The sequence below is a fragment of the Oncorhynchus clarkii genome, chromosome 16, assembly GCF_045791955.1.
Source record: "Oncorhynchus clarkii lewisi isolate Uvic-CL-2024 chromosome 16, UVic_Ocla_1.0, whole genome shotgun sequence".
Classification (NCBI taxonomy): domain Eukaryota; kingdom Metazoa; phylum Chordata; class Actinopteri; order Salmoniformes; family Salmonidae; genus Oncorhynchus; species Oncorhynchus clarkii.
In genome coordinates, this window is record NC_092162.1 from 36,677,796 (window position 1) to 36,697,740 (window position 19,945).

Below are 19,945 nucleotides of genomic sequence, written 5' to 3' on the forward strand. Positions count from 1 at the left end.
GGGGGACAGGGAAGAAAGTAGTCAGTGGGGGGTGGGGGGGGGGGGTGGTAGAGTCCAGATGGCTGAGGGTGTTGTCAGCTGAGGGCCAAGATAGCTGAGGAGACTCTTGATGGCTGAGGGCTCTTTGTGATTTAAAATGACATTTAGAACTCATTAGAACTCATTCGGAGACCCTTCCAGACAGACAAGCAGTCGTTGGTGGAGAATTGTTGTTCTAGCTGCTCCTTGTAACGACTTTTGGCCACTTCAATCTCCTTGTTGAGCAGCAGTTTAGCAGTTCTATAGTCCTCTTTGTTTGCGCCTATGTGTCACCTCTTTGGCTGAGCACAGTGCTCTGAGTTCAGCAGTGAACCAGGGTTTTGTCGTTGTTGAATTTGAAAAAAGTGATGGTTGGAATTCAGTTTTCCTCACAGACACTGATGTAAGATGTGACACTGTCTGTAATTGTGAATGTTGATGCCTTCATCTTTAGAAATTCCCCAATCAGTGGAGGCCAGGCAGCCCTTTAACTCCTCTATGGCCTCACTAGTTTATTTCCTCACAGGCTTGGTGGGTTTCAAACTTTGAAAACGTTCAATGATATTCACTATGCCCTTGATAGGAAGCTGCATTGTTTATCTGTTTTCATAGACTTGGCACTGTGGACCATAATGTCTTGGTGCAGAGATTGAAGTGCGTTGGGATTACTGGTCAAACCTGTCAAATCGAACCCAGATGGCACTGTTCGCTTATTCAACTGGCAGCAGTTTGGCTTTTGAAAATACAAAAACATCATTCAACATAATCTGTACGATTTGTAGCTTGTTCTGAATTCCTCTAAAACAAAATGTATTGTATTTTCCAATACTAAATTCTCAGAAAACCATGTAATTACTACCTTGGAAGGACATTCTATAGAGCAAGTGTAAGTGGATGACAAGTTGAGCTCCACCACCCATATAGAGAACTTATTGGGTTTTATTCCCGGCACTAAGTCAGTTTTTCCTTTGCTGCCAAAAAGGAGTTGATTCATTGTACTTTTCTCTCTGTATTGGACTATGGTGATACTATTCATGTTGCAAGCCTCAAAAGCTCTACACTGAAAGCTCTTGACCCTGTGTATCATGTAGCTCTTTTGTCACCAATCAGAGATGTCTAACTCACCATTGTGATCTCTACTGTGCTGTTCGGTGGACATCACTAGCAACACGCAGGCTCAAACACTGGTACGTTCTTAGGAAAGTTGCCATTTTGTCTATCCGCTCAGATCTCAATCTTGTTTTAGACTAAGAGTCCTGAAAGTTTTAACCGAGCATAGAAAAAGGTCCTTTCTTTACTCAGTCCCCTAGTCTTGAAATTGTGTCCTGGAGTTCAAAGCATAAATAGATGAACAGGTTGTTGATACATGTACTGTAAATGTTTCTAGTTGTCACCTGATGTCACGAGTTTGCGTTGCCTTATGTAAGGAAGCATGTTGTTTAACTTCACACACACCATACACACACCTCCACGCGCACACACACACACACACACACCCACTGTTTGTTTCCTGTTGTATTTGTGCTATTACCAGTGTCTTCTGTCTGTGTTGTCCGTTTGGTCTTACATATTTTATTTTATTTTTTAACCCCGTCCCTACAGGATATTTTTTTCTTAATTGACATGCCTGCTTAAATAAAGGTTAAATAAAACATTTAAAAATTATTGTCCAAGGGATTTTGCTCTCTAATGTGGTATTTCGCAAGTGGTTTGTATCTGGGCAGCTCGTCGGCATAGTTATGCATAATCGTTGCCAAAGTGGTTTCTAGTTGCATTAGCTAGCAAAAATCCTCAGCGTGACAAACCTACCACGAGTGCAGTGAACAGCATTTACAAATACAGTAACGTTGCCAGGGTACTCAGACACTTGCCCCGATGCTGTTATCTCAATGTTCTTAATTGGTCATTAGAAGAGATCCTTTTTTTAATTGCCTGCACGAAGCCAGAGCGAAGTGGATTATACTGCTAATGCTCAACATTCAACCGCTGATGAGCTGTTTTAAATGAATGTGACCAACCTGAACCTATTCTACCAAATTAGTTTTCTCTTCTAATTTAATGTTTTGACATTTTGGTTTTAGTTTGTTGAAGACTACTCTACATTCAGAAGTTCTCTATGGCCTTCTTTTAACTCTGTCTCTTTCAATGCAGTGGTTGTGCTGTATGTTCAGGGTATCGGGACCAAAGAGTGGATGGAGGTGAGTGGAAAATTAAGTTCTATTTTCAGCTTTTTGCATTTTCGTCTTTAGTCACTGTTCTGCTAACTTACAGGTACTGATTTCTATGATTGGGGAAAAATGTAAGAACCCGGACTGAGACTCATGTTGTTCCATCTTCTTTTTTTCCCACTGGGCAAGAACTGGTTGAATCAATATTGTTTCCACATCATTTCCAACCCCAAAAATTGATGTGATGATGTTGAATCAACGTAGAAAACTCTTTGGATTTGCAATAAGTCATCAACATAAAGGCATTTTGTATTTTTTTCACCTAACTTTGAACCTAAATGTAAATCAAAACTAAACTTTCAACTGACGCCTGTGCCCAGTAGGTAGCTGAGCCACTGACACTGAAATGATTTCCTGATATTATTCTATTCGGATTGTTCCAAAATCACATAAGTATGCCGAATGTGGTTGCATTTGTATATCAATGAGCAGTATTAATTAGAAAACATTTGAGACGTTAGTGTCACTTGTCTGAATGCCACAAGTCCAAACATTCTGCACTGCCCAGCACATTTCCTTAACTAACTAGTGGGTTAAGGCACCACTAGCCATGATCAGTAATTGGCATGGATTTTACCATCATTCCTATCAGTGTAGAATGGCCTGGGGTAAGAAGCAGAAAGGATAAGATAGGTTCAGGTAGTGAACAAGCCACATTTTCCCAAATGTCTAGAGCTCTAGAGGGGCTCATTAAATAGTCACATCCACAACTCTCTCTCTCTCTCTCTCTCTCTCTCTCTCTCTCTCTCTCTCTCTCTCTCTCTCTCTCTCTCTCTCATCCCCTTACAGCAAGATGTCTTCCACCTGCTTATTCAATGCGGCAGGGTTAATCAATGAGAGGGCATAATTATTGGAACGCAATCAGCAGAGTAAACCTTCCATAGCCAGCTGCAGACATATTTGCACCATTCATTTAGTGAAGACTCACAAGCCAAAGCACCTTGCCTAATTCCCCTTCTCTCTATTTCTGATCACTACCACATACACTGAGACACCAACACTAAGGGTTGAAAACGATACGCACTTAAGTGTTAGTGTTAAACTAAGATTAAAATGATGCTGAGTAAATCTATTTGTTTCCTCTGTACTGTAGTGTTGACATACTATAACTAAGACCTCTTAGTTTCAGTCACTTCACAATAATTGAAAGTGTTTCCCCTTAACAACACAATTTATATTCTAACATTCCCAGCAAGGCTCCACTACCCGTTAACCAATCGTACCTCAAAGAACGCCTCCCAAAATAGAACAGGTGGAAGTGTATCATGGGACGTTCCTTGGTCGATGGATACCAGGTAGGCTGGTAGGGTTCCAATAAACTACCCTCCCAGGCCTAATAATGGCTTGGGAGGGACAGAGTTGATAGCTGGGATTATGTGCACTGGGCACTAAGGACATGAGCTGGGTATTGAGGCAGTGCAGGGATCAATAGTTTATTACTCTGCGCTATAGGAGCATACCAGCCAGGCACTCTGCCCAATGGGGATTAGTGTCTGATTGCCAGGCAGATAACATGTGCAGTTATTGCTAGTGATGTAAACGTTCATATGTTTAGATTTATAGTGATTATTGATTATCAAATGGCTTACACTGATATCTATCACAGAGATTATGTTTTGATTGAGGTTCTGTTATTTTTTTTAAATAAAACAATAGGGGTTAGATCATCTTTAATTTTGCAGATAGATTGTGGGTCCTATCAATGTAATTGTCTGCATAATTTCCAATCCCTGATGTGTTTTATGTTCCCCTAACCCTACCACCCATCCCCTTATTTAAGTAAAGTAATGGACAACAATACTTCAGCTTTTACTTCTAGCTTAAACATACTATATACATTTTACGTATAATTTACAAGTATAAAAAAAAAGTATAATTAAAAGTATAATTTACATGAGTTATCTTTTTTATTTGTTTTTAGTCCCCCAGTTCAGCTACCAACTGCCCCTCCCATCTATCTCTAAAAACCATCTAGTTTTGAGTTCTAATTGCCATATATTTTATATATGCCATATATATATTAAATTACAGGTTGTAATGAAACAAAATAGGTAAAACACCAAGGGGGTGAATACTTTTGCAAGGCACTGTACATATTAGCAGTACCAAAACAAGTGATCTAGTAATGATTCCCGCAGAGCTAGGATGGTGGTATCCCACATGTACATAACATTCTATTGGTTGCAAGAATTTTGAATAATCATTTAAATTGAAAAACTAGAAGCTTTGAATCCGGCGATGCTTTGTTTATCAGGTCATAAACCCTGTGCCATACATTGAATTGGCAAATCAAATGTATGGCACAGCTGCACATTTTGTGGTCCTTAAATGGAACAGGTAAACGTCTTTATTTAGCACAATATTCTTTAACCAATTTTGGATAAAGAAAAGTTCATCACCTTCTCCCACTTCCACTTGCCTCCTACATTTTTACGGTAATGCTGCAATCTGTTGGTTGTACTTTGGATAGAGCAGACATTTCCATATATTGCTATTAGCTGCATGCGTGACATAACTCCACCAGTACTTTTTATGAGATCATTTACGAAGATTATACAGTAATATATATATATATATATATATATATATATATATATATATATATATATATATATATACACATACACACTACCATTCAAAAGTTTGTCGCCGCTTCACTGTTGACATTGAGACTGGTGTTTTGCGGGTACTATTTAATGAAGCTGCCAGTTGAGGACTTGTGAGGCGTCTGTTTCTCAAACTAGACAGTCTAATGTACTTGTACTTTTGCTCAGTTGTGCACCGGGTCCTCCCACTCCTCTGTCTACTCTGGTTAGAGACAGTTTCTGTGAAAGGAGTAGTACACAGCGTTGTACGAGATCTTCAGTTTCTTGGTCTTCTAGTTTCGAGTCTTCTAATGATTTTAAAATGATACACTTGGATTAGCTAACACAACGTGCCATTGGAACACAGGAGTGATGGTTGCTGATAATGGACCTCTGTACGCCTATGTAGATATTTCCTTAAAAATCTGCCGTTTCCAGCTACAGTAGTCATTTACAACATTAATAATGTCTACACTGTATTTCTGATAAATTTGATGTTATTTTAATGGACAAAAAATGTGCTTTTCTTTCAAAAACAAGTACATTTCTAAGTGGCCCTAAACTTTTGAATGGTAGTGTGTATATATATATATATATATATATATATATATATATATATATATATATATATTACTGTATAATCTTCGTAAATGATCTCATAAAAAGTAATTGTTTTGTATCAATTGGGATATTTGAGTTTAACCATTAATATTTCTTGTAATATTTGTTCTGTCTTTTCTGGTGGATTAAACAGAAATTGGAGGTTCCGTTACACGTAGCATCACTTTGTCACCTCTGTATTTTCTTTCCCTGGCTTCTGTTTTAGTTTGGCAGAACAGAGGTGATTGACAACACGCTGAATCCAAACTTTGTGCGGAAGTTTTTCCTGGACTTCTTCTTTGAAGAGAAGCAGAACCTCCGCTTTGATGTGTAAGTGACCAACCTCTCGGTCTCCATGCCAACTGGGAAATACCTACTTCTAGACACTTGGAGCCGGTTGCATCAGTTGGGTGTAAACAAATTGGTCTTAAATGCTAGGTCGGGCGTAGCTACACCCGACTTTGGGATCAGAATTTACACCTGTTGCACCAACCAAAAGTAAGACTCGTTGTAGCTAAGTCTGGCTTAAACAATGCGGGTTCATGAGATGTGAAGCTTCATAATGATGGTTGCTTGGTAGCGCCCATTACTAGGTTGTTAGCATCCTTGTGCCAGTTCTAAACTTTACGAGGCAGGTCCCATCACTTCGCAAAGCCCACCACTACGCATGCACATTTTCTCAACCACATCTGGATGGCTCAATCAATAATTACTGTTGGAATGAATATCAAAAAATATTGGAATAAAGTAGGCTAATGCTATTGTAGGCATTTATCATTATGTTGCTTACTGAAACTACCAAAGTTATCCAACCGTTTTGTTTTAGTTTCATTGAATCGCCGTCTATATATTTGGTTCCTTGACATCTGGCTGGGCAAATAAGTGGAGGTGGCAGCTCATCTATTAATTTGCTAATATCTGATCAGACACAAGTGTATTATTTTGCAATTGACTTGAAAAGATGAGGTTCTGAAATACAGTTGAAGTTGGAAGTTTACATACACTTAGGTTGGAGCCATTTAAACTTGTTTTTCAACCACTCCACAAATGTCTTGTTAACAAACTATATTTTTTGCAAGTCGGTTATGACATCTACTTTGTGCATGACACAAGTCATTTTTTCAAACAATTGTTTACAGAAAGATTATTTCACTTTTAATTCACTGTATCACAATTCCAGTGGGTCAGAAGTTTACATACACTAAGTTGACTGTGCCTTGGACATTCCAGAAAATTATATCATGGCGTTAGAAGCCTTTGTTAATTGACATCATTTGAGTCAATTGGAGGTGTACCTGTGGATGTATTTCAAGGCCTACCTTCAAACTCAGGCTTGACATCATGGGAAAATCAAAAGAAATCAGCCAAGACCTCAGAAAAAACAAGTCTGGTTCATCCTTGGGAGCAATTTCCAAACACCTGACGGTACCATGTTTATCTGTACAAACAATAGTACGCAAGTATAAACACCATGGTACCACGCAGCCGTCATACCGCTCAGGAAGGAGACGCGTTCTGTCTCCTAGAGATGAACGTACTTTGTTGCGAAAAGTGCAAATCAATCACAGAACAACAGCAAATTACCTTGTGAAGATGCTGGAGGAAACAGGTACAAAAGTATCTATATCCACAGTAAAATGAGTCCTATATCGACATAACCTGAATGGTTGCTCAGCAAGGAAGAAGCTACTGCTCCAAAACTGCCATAAAAAAGCCAGACTACGGTTTGCAACTGCACATGGGGACAAATATTGTACTTCTTGGAGAAATGTCCTCTGGTCTGAGGAAACAAAAATAGATCTGTTTGGCCATAATGACCATCATTATGTTTGGAGGAAAAAGGGGGAAGCTTGCAAGCTGAAGAACACCATCCCAACAGGGGTGACAGCATCATGTTGTGGGGGTGCTTTGCTGCAGGAGGGACTGGTGCACATCACAAAATAGATGGCATCATGAGGCAGGAAAAATGTGTGGAAATATTGAAGCAACATCATGTTAAAACTTGGTTTCAAATGGGTCTTCCAAATGGACAATGACCCCAAGCATGCTTACAAATTTGCGGCAAAATGGCTTAAGGACAACAAAGTCGAGGTATTGGAGTGGCCATCACAAAGCCCTGACCTCAATCCTATAGAACATTTGTGGGCAGAACTGAAAAAGCGTGTGCGAGCAAGGAGGCCTACAAACCTGACTCAGTTACACCGTCTCTGTCAGGAGGAATGGGCCAAAATTCACCCAACTTATTGTGGGAAGCTTGTGGAAGGCTACCCGAAACATTTGACCCAATTTAAACAATAGAAAGGCAATGCTACCAAACACTAATTGAGTGTATGTAAACTTCTGACCCACTGGGAATGTGATGAAAGAAATAAAAGCTGAAATAAATCTCTCTCTACTATTATTCTGACGTTTCACATTCTTAAAATTAAGTGGTGATCCTAACTGACCTAAGACAGGGAATTTTTACTTGGATTCAATATCAGGAATTGTGAAAACTGAGTTTAAATGGCTACGGTGTGTGTAAACTTCCGACTTCAACTGTATGAACACGAGACTCACATCCTTTTGAAAATATAAATTGCTGTTATTTTCTGTGAATATCATGAAAAGGTCCCAATTTTACACCCTCTGCCTTTTCCACATTAGGCGTGGAATCTATGCCCAGGAGTAGCTTATAGAAGGGCTGGTGCAACAGGCATAATTTTTAGGTCCGGCGCAGAGGACAATTTACATCGGATGTAGTAGAGCTACGACCCACTTATGCCCATTTTGCAAAACAATACGAATAAAGAAACATGACGCTTATGTGAAAAGATTACATTCAGTAGTTGGGAATTAGTGTCTCAATATTGATGCATAGAGATAAGCAACACATACATGAAGCGTAAGGTAGTACATTGCATTCAATGGGGGGAAGATTGATGTCACAATATTGATGCCTGGAGATAATCATCAGATACATGGTACATAATTCAATACATTCCATTCAATGGGAGATAATTAGTGTCACAATACTGATGCCTAAAGATAGGCATCACGGACATGATCCTTAAGTTAATACATTGCATTATATATTGGGGGGAAGATTAGTATCACAATATTGACCCAGAGATAAGCATCAGATACATGTCGCCTAAGAGAATGCATTGCATTCAATGGAGGAAAGATTAGTGTCACTATTGATGCCTAAAGATAAGTATCAGAGACATGATGCCTAAGTGAATGCATTGCATTCAATAAGATTGACGCATAGATATGCATCAAGTAGTTGACACAGAAGCCAACTGTATTCATGTCTGTTGGTTTTCTCTCACTCTCTATTCTCTAATCGCCCTCTCCCTCGCTCTTCTCTCTCTTTTGTCTCCCTCCCTCCCTTCTCCTCTCTACCTCCCTTTTTCTTCCTATGTTTCTCTCGCTCTACCTCCTTTAGAGAGAAATGGAGAGGGGGGATTAGAGAATAGATAGAGATATGGAGGGGGGAGGGAACAAAAGAAGGAGGGAAAGAAATATAATCAATTAAATGTATTTATAAATGTATTTATACAGTATTTATACAGCCCTTCTTACATCAGCTGATGTCACAAAGTGCTATACAGAAACCCAGCCTAACACCCCAAAGAGCAAGCAATGCAGATGTAGAAGCATGGTGTCTAAGAAAAACTCACTGGAAAGGCAAGAACCTGGGAAGAAATCTAGAGAAGAACCAGGCTCTGAGAGATGGCCAATCCTCTTCTGGCTGTGCCCGGTTAAAGGTCAGGGTTCCATAGTCGCATTTAGAAAAGCAGAAACTGGATCAGAAGCATGACCAGGAGGACTAGGGACGGGACAGCCAGAAGTCGTCAGGCATGGTCCTAGGGCTGGCACCAAGGTCCTCCAGGAGGGGAAAGAGAGAAAGCGAAAAAGAGTTTGGAGGACTAGAGGGAGCATACTTAAGATCACACAGGACACCAGATAAGACAGACTGACCCAAGCCCCAGCACATAGACTATTGCAGCATAGATACTGGGGACACTGTGGCCCTGTCCAACGATACCCCCGGACAGGGCCAACCAGACAGGGTATAACCCCACCCACTTTGCCAAAGCACACCACCAGAGGAATATCAAAAGACCACCAACTTACTACCCTGAGAAAAGGCGGAGTATAGCCCACAAAGATCTCCCCCACCGCAAGAGCCTGAGGGGGTGCAAAACCGGAGATGGAGAGTGGGTGTTAGAGAATAGATAGATAGAGAGAGGGAGAAACAGAAGGGAGAAAGAGAGAGAGGAGGGAGAGAGAGGGTGAAAGGGATGGAAGAAGGGGGTTGAAGAGAAAGAGGAGGTGGGATAAAGAAGAGGTAGAGAGAGAGATAGAGAGAGAGAGAGAGAGAGAGAGAGAGAGAAGCAAAGAGAGGGAGAGAAAAAGAAGTAGGGATGGAAAGAGAGAGATTAGATCAGGGGTGTCAAAGTCAAATGGACGGAGGGCCAAATAAAAAAATCAGCTACAAGACGAGGGCCGGACTGTTCGAATGTTCATTGAAAAATTTTTAAATGACGCATATAGTCTAGTGAACCTAATTGAACCTACTGAAAACCTAACAAATATATTACAATATGATCAGATAAATAAAGCAATATTTTCTTATGGCTCTGTCAGTAATCTTTAATTTTCAACAGACACAAAAGACAAATTTCCTTTATATAAATATCCCCATAACATGAACATTAAATGAAAGAAACCGGTATTCAAGGCACCATCAGTAGACTATATTTTCTATTTTAGCAAAAGTGGGCTAAATTTACTTCAAAGAAAAAACAATAATAGCAATTTTCTATCATCCACTCAACTGAAATATTTTTAAAATATAATTGGATTGAAATACAAAAAAATAAAGTGCAAAAATCTATTAATCAAAAACAACACTTTGTTTAAGGAGAAGTAACATGCAGTGAAAACAAATATTAAATTTTAACTTTTAAACTTGAACTGAGTAAAAACTCTAAATATGTGATTGCACAGTAATGTTCACTTGTTTGAGGTTGAGGGTGATACTTGGTGGTGTCCCATCTTTTCCACAAGTTCATCAATGTTCGGGGTAAGGCTCTGAGCTGAAGAAATCCTCAGAATTGAGTGGAGGTGTTCAGCAGTAAGTCGACTTCTGTGTGATGTTTTGTTCAGGTTCATCAAAGAAAACAGTTGTTCACACAGGTATGTGCTGCCAAACATAGACAACGTTTGAGCAGCCTGGATGCGCAGCTGGGGCATTGTGCCGGGGAGGAAACGGGCGAACTCCGCAGCACCCACTGCCGCATATTTTGCCCTCAGTGCATCATTGCATTGGAGGTCAATCAACTCCATTTGGAGGTTTGGTGGTGAGCTTTCCACGTCAACAGCAAATGGGTTACCGAGCAGTTCCAACCTGCTTTTTTGTGCTTCAAAGTCAGCAAATCGGCGTCGAAAGTCAGCGGCAAGCATACCTATTTTATCAGCCAACTGTGTGCTCGGGAACGCACTGGTAGAGAGCTTCTCTTTCATGGTCTGGCAGCTGGGAAAGTGGCTCAAATTTTCTTTCCGCATCTGCGTCTCCCACAGAGTCAGTTTGGTTTTAAATGCCTTCACTGTACTGTACATATCAGAGATGACACGATCCCGACCCTGCAGCTGCAAGTTTATTGCATTCAGATGACTCGTAATGTCACACAGAAAAGCCATTTCACACAGAAACATTTCGTCTCGGAGTTGTGTTGTGTCTTTCCCTTTGCTGTCCAAGAACAGACAAATCTCCTCACGAAGCTCGAAACATCTTTGAAGCACCTTTCCCTGGCTTAGCCATCGCACCTCTGTGTGATAAGGCAAATCACCATGCTCCGTTTCTAACTCCGTCAGAAATGCCTTGAACTGGCGGTGATTCAAACCTTTGGCTCTGATAAAGTTAACTGTGCGCGTGATGATGCTCATTACATGCTCCATTTTCAAGGCTTTACCGCACAACGCTTCCTGGTGTATGATACAATGATAAGCTGTCAGCTCACCTGTCGCGTTTTCCTCTTGCATCTTTTCCCGTATCTTCGCCACCAGTCCGCTCCTGTGTCCACACATCGCAGGTGCTCCGTCGGTTGTCAAACCCACGAGTTTTTCCCAAGGCAGCTCCATCTCATTTACACATCTTGACACCTCTTCATACAAATCATGCCCCGTAGTTGTGCCATGCATAGGACGTAAAGCCAAAAACTCCTCTGTCACGCTTAGGTTGGAGTCCACTCCGCGGATGAAAATTGACAACTGGGCAATGTCAGAAATGTCGGTGCTCTCATCCACAGCCAAGGAATATGCAATAAAATCTTTTCCCTTTTTCACAAGCTGCTCTTTTAGATTGATGGACAACTGGTCTACTCTCTCGGCAATGGTGTTTCTGCTCAGACTCACATTTAAAAAGAGTTGCCTTTTTTCTGGGCAAACTTCGTCACAAACTTTAATCATGCAGTTTTTGATGAAATCCCCCTCCGTAAATGGCCGGGCTGATTTAGCGATCTCTTCTGCCAAAATAAAACTGGCCTTGACAGCAGCCTGGCCTTGTGATTTGGCTTTTTTGAACAGAGCCTGTCGAGATTTGAGGCCTCGTTTTAATTCCTCTGCCTTTTGTAGCCTTTGTTCCATGTCCATATTCTTGTTTTTGTCCGCGTGTTTCGTTTCATAATGTCGTCTCAGATTATACTCTTTCAGTACCGCCACACTTTCTCCACACAGAAGACACACAGGTTTTCCAGCTACCTTCGTGAACATATACTCCGACTCCCACCTTGTTTGAAACCCCCGGTTCTCAGTATCCACCTTCCGTTTTGCCATTTTTGATGGGTATCTGAAAGTTAATTTTACTGTGATGCTGACGACTGCTGTGCCAATAAATATTGAAATGAAGCAGCCTACTGCTCGGTGCGTCACCTTTGCATTGTGGGAAATGTAGTATTGGTGCGTGTAAAAGATCTGCGGGCTGCCGGCTTGCTGCGGGCCGGTTCTAATAATAAATCAAGATCATCCCAGGGGCCGTAAAAAACCTTCTTGCGGGCCGGATGTGGCCCGCGGGCCTTGACTCTGACATATGTGGATTAGATGATTAGAGAATAGCGAGAGAGAGAGAAAGAACTGACAGACATGAATGCAATTGACTTATGTGTCAACTACTCTATCCATATCTATGCATCAATCTCATTGAACGCAATGTATTCACTTACACGTAATGTGTGTGAAGCATATCTCTAGGCATCAATATTGTGACACTAATCCCCCCTCCCCCCCATTGAATGCAATGCATTCACATACAGTGCATTCGGAAAGTATTCAGGCCCCTTGACTTTTTCCACATTTTGTTACGTTACAGTATTATTCTATAGTTGATTGAATTGTTTTTTTCTCTCATCAACCTACACACAATACCCCATAACGACAAAGCAAAAACAGGTTTTTAGAAATGTCTGCAAATGTATTAAAAATAATAAACTGAAATATCACATTTGCATATTTATTTGAAGAAGGAGAGTGATGGAGTGCTGCATCAGATGACCTGGCCTCCAAAATCACCCGACCTCAACCCAATTGAGATGGTTTGGGATGAGTTGAACCGCAGAGTGAAGGAAAAGCAGTGAACATGTGCTCAGCATATGTGGGAACTCCTTCAAGACGGTTGGAAAAGCATTCCAGGTGAAGCTGGTTGAGAGAATGTCAAGAGTGTGCAAAGCTGTAATCAAGGCAAAGTGTGGCTACTTTGAAGAATCTCAAATATAAAATATATTTTGATTTGTTTAACAGTTTTTTGGTTACTACATGATTCCATATGTGTTATTTCATCGTTTTGATGTCCTCACTATTATTCTACAATGTAGAAAATAGTGAACATAAAGAAAAAAACTGGAATGAATAGGTGTGTCCTGTCATCTTATTTTTATCAAATAAATTCTCTGTAATTATTATTGCATGATTAAACTAACTTAATCATGTAACTGTAAATAACTAGGAAGTCGGGGCACCAGGGATAATATTCAGATTACAAAGTTATAATTTTCCTAATATAACTTTCAGATATTTTAATATCTGATCAATTACTCTTCTAATTAATGAATTATTCTTTACCTCACGTTAGTCTCATTCCAAACGTTGTAAATGGTTGGTTATCTGCACGAACCCAGTCTTCACTATGAATCATCCAAACATCAATTGTCTTAAATCATTTATTTACTAACTAAATAATCACAGTAGAAGTAGATATGGTTACAAGGAAATTATAGAGAAATGTGCCCTAGTGGGCTAAACCGGCATGGCGGATGGTTAGACAAAGGGACTGAGGAGGGAGCGAAAGATAAGACACTACAAAGTTGATAATTATAACAATTGAAATGCTAATCCTTTGCAAATGAATGCTCACTCATTTGGGAATAATTGCAATCAATATATATATTTACGCTCAGTGTGTCGTCGTGATCTCTGTTGGAAAGTTTGTTTCTGTTGGAGTTTGTCCGCCCTCTCTCTCTCTGCCGTGGTTGGAATGAATAGTTCAGAGTAACATTCAGCAATGTTGTTATAGAATAGATGTTTCGGCGGTTGTCGGTCTTCTCGTTCAATGGTACCAAATTCCTAGCTGCAGACTAGCAATTAGTATCAAAGATTTGTTCTTATTCTGTCGGTTCGATAGTCTCAGAGTTTAACCACGTGGTATGGTTAAGAATTCAGCAATGGGCTCAAAACTTAGCCTTCTCATAGTTGAGAGAAGCATGGTCTGAAGATAAATTCCCAAGGTGGGGGTTATATTCGGAAGAGCAGAAAGGGGCTGTCCCACGACGCCAGATCAATGTCTGTGCTCATGGGGCGGGCCAATGATTTAGTTAGTTCATAGCTGGCTACTTCACCGACCATTTATACATTCTCCAGAACATGAATATTGTTCAGTTCTCAAGTTCTGTGAGGTGAAAGAAGTTCCTTTGTTCTCTCTATGAAAACTCACTCTCTATACTGTCTGGCCATGAGGAACAATCTCCTCCGGGAATTTATGACCTGCCTAACAGAGCCTGGTGTAGTGGGAAGAGAGAGAGGGGGATGGTGCAGAGAGAAGGGGATGGTGCTCGCTGTACCCAAAGAGGGCAATGTCATGACAGTCCAAACTTTTGACTGGTACTGTGACTGATAATTCTTCAGACCCTTTACTCAGTACTTTGTTGGAGCACTTTTGGCAGTGATTACAGCCTTGAGTCTTCTTGGGTATGACGCTACAAGCTTGGAACACCTGTATTTGGGGAATTTCTCCCATTCCTCTCTGCAGATCCTCTCAAACTCTGTCAGGTTGGATGGGAAGCGTTGCTGCACAGCTATTTTCAGATCTCTCCAGAGATGTTCGATCGGGTTCAAGTCCGGGTTCTGGCTGGGTCACTCAAGGACAATCAAGACTTATCCCGAAGCCACTCCTGCATTATATTGGCTGTGTGCTTAGGGTCGTTGTCCTGTTTCATCAAGCATCTCTCTGTGCTTTTCTCCATTCATCTTTCCCTCGATCCTGACTAGTCTCCCAGTCCCTGCTGCTGAAAAACATCCCCACAGTATGATGCTGCCACCACCATGCTTCACCGTAGGGATGGTGCCAGGTTTCCTCCAGACGTGATGTGAAAATTGGCATTCAGGCCAAAGAGTTCAATCTTGGTTTCATCAGACCATCAAATCTGGTTTCTCATGGTCTGAGAGTCCTTTAGGTGCCTTTTGGCAAACTCCCAAGTGGGCGGTCATGTGTCTTTTATTGAGGAGTGGCTTCCATCTGGCCACTCTACCATAAAGGCCTGATAGATGGAGTGCTGCAGAGATGGTTGTCCTTCTGGGAGGTTCTCCCATCACCACAGAGAAACTCTAAAGCTCTGTCAGAGTGACCCTCGAGCTGTGTCAGAGTGAATATCGGGTTCTCCCTGACCAATTCTTCATTTAAGAAAGATGGAGGTTACTGTGTTCTTGGGGACCTTCAATGCTGCAGACATTTTTTGGTACCCTTCTCCAGATCTGTGCCTCAACACAAAGCTGTCTAAGTGCTCTACAAACATTTCGTCAGCCTCATGGCTTTATTTTTGCTCGGACGCACTGTCAACTGTGGGACCTTGTATAGACAGATGTGTGCCTTTCCAGATCATGTCCAATCAATTGAATTTACCACAGGCAGACTCATATCAAGTTGTAGAAACATCTCAAGGATGATCAATGGAAACAGGATGCACCTGAGCTCAATTTCTAGTCTCATATTAAAGGGTCGGGAAACTTATGTAAATAAGGCATTTCTGTTTTTTATTTGTAATAAACTTGCACAAATAATAAAAAACTGTTCTCGCTTTGTCATTCTTGGGGTATTGTGTGTAGATTGCTGAGGAAAAAATGATATTTAAAATAAGAAGAATAAGGCTGTAACGTAACAAAATGTGGAAAAAGTCAATGAATACTTTCCGAAGGCACTGTCGGCATCATGTGTCTATAAGTGTATATTTTTGTAAAAACAACCAGATTGTTGCTTTTCAATTATATACTGTAGTCTTGTATTCAATTCTATCTTCTAATTTCATATCTGATAAAAATATAACAATTCTGGCTAGGCTAGATGCTAAAATAAACCTTTAATTTATACATAGGACCAATTAATAATGATCTGTTTCTCAGTCCTTCTCACAGGTTGTCATTCAGGGAGCCACCATAACGGGCTTACCAATCATAGATCCAGCTCAAGCCTTTTCATTTATCACATTGATTATGTGCTGTCATTACATCCACTTGGCTTTGCTGGTAAGCCACCCCACCTCTTATTCCAGATCTAGATAAAGATTTCCTAGGTGCCATTATAGCTTTAATGTAGTCAACGATATACAGTAGGCTTTGTTTTTTTTTCTTTCTAAACTGAACATCGTCTAAACTGTGTGGCTGTGTGAGAGCTAAATCTTACATCTCGCTCATCTCAAGATCTGCATTACTGCTCGTGGCAGAATTATACAACTGCATAATTGTATGATTGAACCTCAAAATGTGGAGGCTGAAACTGGGTTAACCGTGTAAAGAAAACTGTGGATGAACAAAAATACATCATTACTGAAAGATGAAACGGGATGGAAGACTTCAGTCGCAATTCAAATCAACATTTCCCAGAAAGTTGTGGAACAACCGGTATGGAAGAATTCCTGGAAAAGGTAATACCACAACTATTTGGACAGGAGAACTTCACACAGGGTCCCACAATCCAACGAGCACATTGAACGGTTGGCCCAAGAGGGGACATGAGCAGCAAACCAAGGGGCATCACCAAATAAGACAGGAGAATTACACCAGATAGGACAGACTGACCCAAGTCCCGGCACATAGACTATTGCAGCACAGATACTAGCAACTGAGATGGGGGGGGGGGGGGGTTAGGGGACATGTGGCCCCATCTGACGATATCCCCGGACAGGGCCAAAAAGGCAGGATATAACTCCACCCACTTTGCCAAAGCACAGCCCCCACACCACTAGAGGGATATCAACACACCACCAACTTACTACCCTGAGACAAGGCTGAGTATAGCCCACAAAGATCTCCCCCACCGCATGAGCTCCAAATGCCAAATCGGTGTCTTGTTTGCAACAAAACAGTCCCTGTTTTCAAATCTGAGACGTCATTACGAATCCGAGCATGGTACTTTACTTTTCCACCCCAGACAGAATAGGCCTACTGCCGCAGAAAAAAATGTAAGCTTTAACTGCTGGCTACTCTTCTTACGTGGCTTAACCCAATGTGAAAAGGTCACAAGTTTTTCCCTAAAAGCTGTCTGGGTTTAAACATCTTCTATTGTACAGAAAGGTAATAGCTTAATCAATTGATAGTGTCAAAATTAGATTACTTCTAAAGCAAAGTCAGCCTCTGAATGTCAAAGAACAAAACATTGATATCCCCATATGCAAAGTAACGTCTTTCCTTGTAACGGATTTCCTCCTCTTCGTCTGAGGAGGAGTAAGGATCGGACTAAAACGCAGCGTGGTAAGTGTCCATATTGATTTATTCAAAAACACAACTGAACACTGGAACAAAATAATAAACGTGAAATATACAAAACCGAAACAGTACCGTGTGGCCCAAACACTCACACGGAAACAAACACCCACAAACCAAAAGTGAAACCCAGGCTACCTAAGCATGATTCTCAATCAGAGACAACTAACGACATCTGCCTCTGATTGAGAACCATACTAGGCCGAACACAAAAACCAACATAGAAAAACAAACATAGACTGCCCACCCCAACGCACGCCCTGACCATACTAAAACAAAGATTAAAATAACAGAACTATGGTCAGAACGTGACATTCCTGGGTATTTTACAGCTTGTTTCTAGCATGAAGCATCCCGGACCAAAGCGCTGTTACAGGTCACTTTATAAAAACAAATTAGTTTTATTTTCTTAAAATACTTAAGCTAACAAGGGGTAGGCCTGTACTTTTTTTTTTTACCAGTTTCTTTAATAAAAGCTAGGCCTATGGCACCCTCTCATACCCCCTCAATTCGAGTCTTGATTTTAATTTAACAGCCCTTCACTAATACGGAGGTAGGCTAATCTATGGATAGAGCAGCCATAGGCTAATTTCGTCTGTCAAACGGGTAGGCCTACATCTTATTTCTTAAATAGGAAGAAATAGACTCCAACACAAAGCCCTATTTGTCATATGTCTAGGTGATGCTGGTAAGGCGGAGTCAGGCGCAGGACACAGAGATGAGTAATAACCGTTACTTTACTCAAAAACAATATTCCATAAAGGAGATTAAATAATCCAGGTCACAAAACGAGACAACTTGACAATAACAAACACACACAAAACCAAGGGGGAAACCAGAGGGTTAAACAGGGAACAATGATTATGGAATGGAAACCAGGTGTGTATAATGAAGACAAAACAAATCGAAAATGAAACATGGGATCGGTGGTGACTAGAAAACCGGTGACGTCGACCGCCGAATGCCGCCTGAACAAAGAGAGGGACCAACTTCGGCGGAAGTCGTGACACTATTGTTGTTAGTCTAATTGTAAAGTCTAATTAAAAGGAAGACGGTTTAAATGAATTATGCCTACTTGAATTAGCCTACTTTCAGCACCATGAGCTGTCCATTTCCGATTGATTGTGCCCCGGCTGCTGCTTCAAGTTTTAGTACCACAATGTAAATTAGTCGAATCTGGCTTTATTATGAGGTCAATAACTCATAACATCATGGGCAAGAAACATATTGTGTTTAATCAAATCTATTGTAGTAGAAAGCTGTCATAGTTGACTTCCGGTCCTCCATCTCAACTTTGCGCTCTCCTTTTCAAACTGCAATATAGTATATTTATGGGACTAGGCCTAATCAAAAATAAATAATCAGAAGGAGCTTTTGACTCTCCTCCTGAACTGCCACCGTAGCCCTTCACAGCACAGCCATTGCTTAAGCAGCACACCAAAAAGTTGTTGATCAGCAAGAGCAGAGCAGGCCAGGGCTCAGGGTTGGAGCATCCATTGCAGTGTGTAATGCAGCCAAGTTTTATTTACACCAGCTAGATAGAAATATAATTATGCTCTGTGCTTTTCCGATCATGCACTTCGTAGCCTATTGATATTGTGAAACCAGCGGAGAATCAGACATGAGAGGCGACGTCTGGGACAATTTCTAAAACACTGAGAAATATTTACATTTCATCAATTACAAATTACATGACCCTCCCCTGGTCTAGATTTAAAAAAAATACTAAACCCTCCCCTTGACTGAAATTGAAAAAGCATGACCCTCCCCCCATTTTCCTCCTGGTAACCATACTGTACATTTAGATCTGTAACTATGTTTTCAATCTATTTGTTATGGCCAGCCTAAATAAGTTCAGGAGTAGAAATGTGGTTAACTAGTCACATAATACGTTGCATGGACACACTGTGAAAAAATTGCGTTTAACATGATTTTGGAATAACTACCTCATCTCTGTACCCCACACATACAATTATCTGTAAGGTCCCTCAGTCGAGTAGTGATTTTCAAGCACAGATTCAACCACAAAGACCAGGGAGGTTGTCCAATGCCTCGCACAGAAGACCACCTATTTGTAGATGGGTAAAATAAAAAAAGCAGACAATGAATATCCTTTTGAGCATGGTGAAGTTATTAACTCCATTACAAAGATACAGGCATCCTTCCTAACACTGTTGGTGGAGAGGAAGGAAACCACTCAGGGATTTCACCATTAGGCCAATGGTGATTTTAAAACAATTACAGAGTTTAATGGCTGTGATAGGAGAAAACTGAGGATAGATTAACAACATTGTAGTCACTTAACAATACTAACCTAAATGACAGAGTAAAAAGAAGGAAGTCTGTACAGAATAATAATATTCCAAAACATTCCTAATATTTGCAATACGACACTAAAGTAATACTGCAAAAAATGTGGCAAAAACATTAACCTTTTGTACTTAATATAAAGCATTATTTTTGGGGCAAATCTATTAATGATTACCACTCTTTAACGTT

The 19,945-nt window shown here is 40.6% G+C and overlaps 1 protein-coding gene across 1 annotated transcript in view; it reads left to right on the forward strand.

The window, feature by feature from the left end:
• Positions 1 to 19,945, forward strand: part of LOC139367581 (copine-9-like) — a 108,150-nt gene that overhangs the window by 39,778 nt on the left and 48,427 nt on the right. The window contains exons 3-4 of the mRNA XM_071105838.1: positions 2,170 to 2,216; positions 5,658 to 5,761. Coding sequence (XP_070961939.1) covers positions 2,170 to 2,216; positions 5,658 to 5,761 — 151 coding nt within the window. The remainder of the gene's footprint in view (positions 1 to 2,169; positions 2,217 to 5,657; positions 5,762 to 19,945) is intronic.